Source organism: Athene noctua, chromosome 1, assembly GCF_965140245.1.
Source record: "Athene noctua chromosome 1, bAthNoc1.hap1.1, whole genome shotgun sequence".
Classification (NCBI taxonomy): Eukaryota; Metazoa; Chordata; class Aves; order Strigiformes; family Strigidae; genus Athene; species Athene noctua.
In genome coordinates, this window is record NC_134037.1 from 9290608 (window position 1) to 9296691 (window position 6084).

General features: G+C 44.8%; 1 protein-coding gene across 1 annotated transcript; it reads left to right on the forward strand.

The window, feature by feature from the left end:
* The first annotated feature begins 1787 nt into the window (after window positions 1-1787).
* Window positions 1788-5228, forward strand: MRPL19 (mitochondrial ribosomal protein L19). Its single transcript, XM_074921859.1, has 6 exons — window positions 1788-1899; window positions 2147-2258; window positions 2697-2815; window positions 3350-3484; window positions 4320-4501; window positions 4894-5228. The coding sequence occupies exons 1-6, from the start codon at window positions 1812-1814 to the stop codon at window positions 5107-5109; spliced, it is 852 nt and encodes a 283-aa protein (XP_074777960.1). The 5' UTR covers window positions 1788-1811; the 3' UTR covers window positions 5110-5228.
* Window positions 5229-6084: the final 856 nt, after the last annotated feature.

The window sequence follows — 6084 nt, forward strand, 5'->3', positions numbered from 1 at the left end:
AGAGTGCCCTCTTCTGTCCTATCCGTGTCCTGATTAACTCCTGTGTTAGATCCAACAGATTACTGAGAAATACTGCAATTTGTCTTCTTCACACCCTATCATCTTCTAAATCACAGTTAGGAAACCAAACTAGAAAATTACTCTCATTAATGTAGGGGCTCAGGCAGGCTACAAAATCAGCTGCCACCAATAAAAGGGACTGGGGGAAACATCACAGACAACATGATTGATCTAATTAGTTGATGAGGTCAGGCATATTTTGAAGTGAATCTCTGAGAAGTTTAAACTTCACCTTTCTCCTGCCAGTGTAGCTGCTAATTGAATCCAGATTGCTAGTAATACCTGAGGAAATCTCATTGAAACAAATGTCTTAGAAGTAGCTCAGTAATACCAATGTATATAACAATTTCTAAAGTAATGACGGTGAAAACACTGGGGCTGGAGGTTATCTGAATTATGGATAAAGCTAACAATGGCCCAGAAAACAATTATTAGCTGAGCTGTTCTGTCATGAAAACATCCAAGAGTGTGTTTCTGGATACCATACCACCACCTCCATGCCACAAAGCCAGCATTAATACACTGTTGTGGGTCCACCTGGTGTCCCAAGGAGCCACTAGAAGCCTGCCTGCACTGTGTTCCAACCACCGCTGATGAGCCCAGCGGCACATGGGAAGCTCCAGCTCTGCAACCCAATGCCATGGCACCCATTGTTCTCCCCTTCCATGTCTGCTTTAGGTCTGGGGATGCTCTCTAGTCCTCCTTTTGGGTCCTTCTCCCCCACCTGAAACCTTGAGGGATGGGGCTGAAAGGAGCTACTTTGTTCCCACCCCACACTTGAAGGGACACTTGGCTCCAGCACCAACTGACCCCTCGCTCTGCCACCCGCCATGCTGTGAGGAGGCAGCCGCAGCAGCCTGCTGCCATTTGGGGTGCTGCTCGAGGCAGGGGCCCCTCCCTGGGGCCCAGAACAGCCATGGCCCCACAGACCCTCCAGCAGGGCAGGCCAAGGCCCTTTTCTCACAGAATCATCTAGGTTGGAAAAAACCTTAAAGATCATCCAGTCCAACCATTAACCTCACACTGACCGTTCCCAACGCCACCAGATCCCTCAGCGCTGGGTCAGCCCAACTCTTCAACCCCTCCAGGGATGGGGACTCCACCACCTCCCTGGGCAGCCCATTCCAACGCCCAACAGCCCCTTCTGGAAAGAAATGCTTCCTGACATCCAGTCTAAACCTTCCCTGGTGCAACTTGAGGCCATTCCCTCTTGTCCTGTCGCTTGTTACTTGGTTCAAGAGACTCATCCCCCCTCTCTGCACCCTCCTGGCAGGGAGTTGCAGAGGGCCAGGAGGTCTCCCCTCAGCCTCCTCTTCTCCAGACTAAACCCCCCCAGTTCCCTCAGCCGCTCCCCAGCAGACCTGTGCTCCAGACCCTGCCCCAGCTCCGTTGCCCTTCTCTGGACACGCTCGAGTCATTCAATGGCCTTTTTGGAGTGAGGGGCCCAAAACTGAACACAGGAATCGAGGCGCGGCCTCACCAGTGCCGAGCCCAGGGCTCAGAACCCTTCCCTGTCCCTGCTGGCCACGCTAGTGCTGACACAAGCCAGGATGCCATTCACGTACGAACTGGGCCGCCCCACGGGCAGGTTTTGGTGCGGGCAAGGCGGGCTCCGCGCCTCCCCGCCGCCGCGGTGGGGCAGCGCCGCCAGCCACAGCTCCGCTTCGCGCCTGGAGCTCCTTCGTCCCTCTGCGCTCGCCGTAGCGGCGCTGCGCGCATGCGCGGGCGAGCCGGAAGGCGCAGCAGCCGCCATGGCAGCCGCTTGTGGGAGGCTGTTGCCGCGGAGTGCTGCCGCGGGGGTGGTGGGTTTCGCCGCCGCCCCGCCCGCCCTGCCTGGCAGTGAGGACCGCCCGTACCCCTTATCCCCTGCCTGCCCGGTGCCCTGTTCCCGCCCGCGGCGGGGAGCGGCTGCCCGCGGCCTGTCCTCGGCCCTCAGCGCGCCCCGGCGCGTTTGCCGCGGGAACGGGTGGGGGTGTCCTCGGTCGGGGGTGCCCCTGACCTGCTTTGCGGCGGTAGATCCCGAACCGCGCACTGTTGGGGCAGTTCAACTTGAAAACACGTTTGTAAAAAAATTTCCTTTTTACAGGGTGTTTTTCTTCCTCAAGCTGCCGCATTAGCAGCGATGGAAAGCCAGCAACATTTCAGCCGCCTCCAAAGCCCATCATTATCGACAAGCAGAAGCAGGGACTGCAGAGGAGGTAGGGTGTCCTGGTGCTTCTCACAGTAGGCCTGTGTTCAGGTGTGCTGTCAGGCTGGTAATTCTGTGAGCCCCTTCTTAAAGCTCCAGGACATTATTGCACAAAAAGTATTTGCAAAATTCTACCAAAAAGAATTCATATTGAAATATGCTTTTTAAAAAAACTCTTAAAATACTGTAGAGTTCCTGAAAGCAGTGAAACGGGAAAAAGTATGTATAATTCTAAAGACTTCTGCAGATTTTGGTGATGGGCGAGGTTTTTCATCTGTTAAAGGCATGCATCTCTTTAATATGCCACAAGGTGGCAGGGATATCGGCCATGTGTCCGCCTTTGGCTTAGACCTTGAGATCAACTCTTAAGTGCGTTCGTTACTGTTTGTGAAATGGAGCTGCCAAATGCTTTTGTTTAACACTTACAGAAGTTTGGATTTTGTTACAGGTTCTTGAGCCCTGAATTTATACCTCCCAGAGGGAGAACAGATCCTCTTAAATTTTTTATAGAAAGGAAGGATATGATACAGAGACGGAAAGTCTTCAACATCCCAGAGTTCTATGTTGGTCAGTAACGGTGCTAGAGTTTTCATAATTTCATCAGTATTTTTTGTAGGATTGGATGGTAAAAGGTGTAGAATATCATAGAACATCACAGCATCAGATCTGTTAGATCAACTATTATGTGTTTCTGTACATACTACTTCATATTTTAATTTCATGTTTGCATTCAGTTTCCATTAGAAGTATAATACTAATGGGTTTCTTATATGTTTTTTAAATCCTGGCCCTTTAGCATTTGGTTTACCAGTAAATCTCAATAAAACAAAATACATTAGATTATTTGTATTCAGTTTCCGTAATGAAGAGTAAAAAATAAAGGTGAAGGTGTAAAGGTAGAGAAGCTTCATAGTTAACCTGTAAAATTTCTTTAACATACATGAATTCAGGGCATGTTAGAAGTTTATTCTGACAGTTTTAATGGAAAACAAAACATTTTCAAAATGAACCTAAATGCATGCACTTTGTCTGATTCTCTTTCTGTGTTTTGGTGTGTGTTTACTTGAACAGACTTTTTATTTTTTCTTTTTTTTTTGACAGGCAGTATACTTGCCGTTACTACTGCAAATCCATATGCCAATGAGAAAGCCAGCCGGTTTGTAGGCATCTGCATTCAAAGAGGAGGAAAAGGACTAGGTGCTACCTTTGTCCTTCGGAATGTCATAGAAGACCAAGGTGGGTTTTTAACTGTGGTAATTATGCTAGAAATGTTAAGCAAAAAATGTTGTGTGTGTGAAGGAGTATCTGTTGTAGAAATTTAGTCCAGAGAGAGGGTGACAATAGATTAAAGTGAAACTGTGAGTCTGCCTACGAGGGGATGCTGCAGGTTTAAAACTCTATACACAGAGATGCTAATGTGCTATATATTTGAAGGCGTGGAAGTGCTTAGTGATTTTTGTTGCCCGTATACTTTTTAGATCTGTATTCTGAGGAGACTGAATGTGACCCACAATGGTTGTGCTTGTATTTAAGCCTGGGAAGTCTTCTGCCAGCCATGTAAATACTAGCCCAGTTTGAGCGCTCTGTATTTGCATGAACTGGGGATGTATGTGTGAACGGTTTAAGAAGTGACAGATTAGTAGCGTTTTGTAGTAGGTTCATACTCTGATTTATGACAAAATGGGGGGAGATGCAAATACTGATGTTCTGAGAGCAAATATGAAAGGGGTGGGTGTCTCTATATTACACATACAGTGAGAGAGGCAGTAACAGCTCTTAGAACCAAAAGGGAGTGAAGTTTAAAACCCAAGCTCATCTTCCTTAAATTCCAGCCATTCAATGTCACGTAAGCCATACTGTTACCAAAGACCTGACTTAGAAATCTGCATTTGCCTGTGCAGGCACAATGCACGTGTACAACCACGTGTGCACGCAGCACTGTATAGTGTAGTTCTCTGTATAAGTAAAAAACAGGTCTTGAATAAGGGATGTATAATACTGAAGAAATACTAATTTGGTGTTAGTATTTCTAACAAATTTTGTTTATTAAACCAGACTTCCTCTCTCTAAGGTGTTGAAATATGTTATGAACTGTACAGTCCTCGAATCCAGGCGATTGAGGTTCTGAAGCTGGAAAAGAGGCTAGATGACAACCTGATGTACCTGCGAGATGCCCTCCCTGAATATAGTACTTTTGATGTGAATATGAAACCCGTGTCTCATTTAGAACATGAAGAAATTCCTGTAAACAAGGTAGGAGCCACATGTTTCAGAGGGAGAGTAGAGGATCATTTAGGTACCTTTTGTATCCGACTGATATCCTGGAAGGGCGTTAAACAGCTCTTTGTTATGTTAGTTACAGGGTGACAAAAGTATACATTCCTTAATTAGGAACAGGAGTAGAACTAAAAAAGATGAGTTAACTTCAATTTATTCAATTTACAAGATACTATAACAAGTCATGTGGACACAATTCATTTTCTTCTAACAGTTTGAAGTAGTAGTTCCTTAACATGCTGACAAATTGGTCTGTTTTACTTCTGTTAGAGCAGCAGTTCTCACCTTTTGCTAAGCTCCCAATCAAATTCTGATTACTTGATATCTTTTGATTTTTTTTTCCTTTTTTTTTAAATATTTCACCCTAGCTCCAGGTACGAATGAAACCTAAGCCATGGTCAAAACGGTGGGAAAGGCCAAAATACAATATAAAAGGAATAAAGTTTGAGCTACCTGAAGAAAAAATGAAAGAAGCACAGAAGTGGAGCAAGCCATGGCTAGAGTTTGATATGCTGCGAGAATATGATACCTCAAAAATAGAGGAAAAAATTTGGAAAGAAGTGAGTGAAGCGCTTAAAAAATAGTAATTCCTAGACTGCAAGAACTATTACTGAGAAGATTAATATTAACTTTTAATTTACTGTATGGAATATCAGTTGTCAAGTTTTGTATATATGCTGGCACAATAAACCTTTCCAGAAGATCTCAAAGTGTACAAACTTTTGTGGTTGAACACTCTAACTTTCTGTTCCTGAAAACAGCCCCTCCTTTCTCTGAGGTGCATAATACTGTGTTCACCCCTTCTTTGGAAACTGGAAGCCTTTTTTAAATACAGTTAACAAGAGGGGTTTGTATCACCTAGTCAGGTTAGTTGTGTTGTCATTTCCAAATACTCCTGTTACTTCTCTCTTTAGAGACTAGGTAGTGGCCAATGGTAGAGCTGCTCGACTCAAACTTCAGAAACAGGCTCTAGCCGGGAAGGAGACATGTCTGAGCCAACCATCCAGAGTAAGTGCTGTTTAGTTTTCCCATTTAAAGAAAAATGTTTCTGAGAGAGCAGTAATACTGATCTGACAACAGAGCAAATACAAATACTCTACTGAGACAGTTTAAACCAAATCCTGTGTTAGTGTAAGGATCATGATGAAGTGTTCACAAACTGTCAATGTTCTCAATACAGGACAACTGGTTTCATAGAACTATTTCCATAGAAGCATGGAGGGGTTAACTGCCTTCCCATGCTTACAAGTTACTACAAGTAATCTTTCTTCCAGAAAGATTAATCTACAGAGCTAAGGCATGATAGAATATCTGTTGTATTTTTATAGTAGCCCAAGGCTACCTTTAGCTGGGATGAGGCAAAGGAGAACAAGAGAAGGCAGTGAGATCATGAGGTTGTGGTGATTGTTGATCAGCTACTGCATTTTTGTTGGCATTAAGAGGAAAAGCAACAGAAATTTAATTAGAAAGCAGGAGTTACATTATAACTCCTATCTCCTGAAGGAAGTGAGGGCTAACACAGGGTTTTTTCAATACCTCTAACAACATTCTTGTCACGT

Coding starts and splice junctions, on each gene's coding strand:
- MRPL19 (XM_074921859.1), top strand. CDS start 1,812: ATGGCAGCCGCTTGTGGGAGGCTGTTGCCGCGGAGTGCTGCCGCGGGG. Junction 3,485..4,319: donor GAATGTCATAGAAGACCAAG/GTGGGTTTTTAA, acceptor CCTCTCTCTAAG/GTGTTGAAATATGTTATGAA. Junction 4,502..4,893: donor AAGAAATTCCTGTAAACAAG/GTAGGAGCCACA, acceptor ATTTCACCCTAG/CTCCAGGTACGAATGAAACC.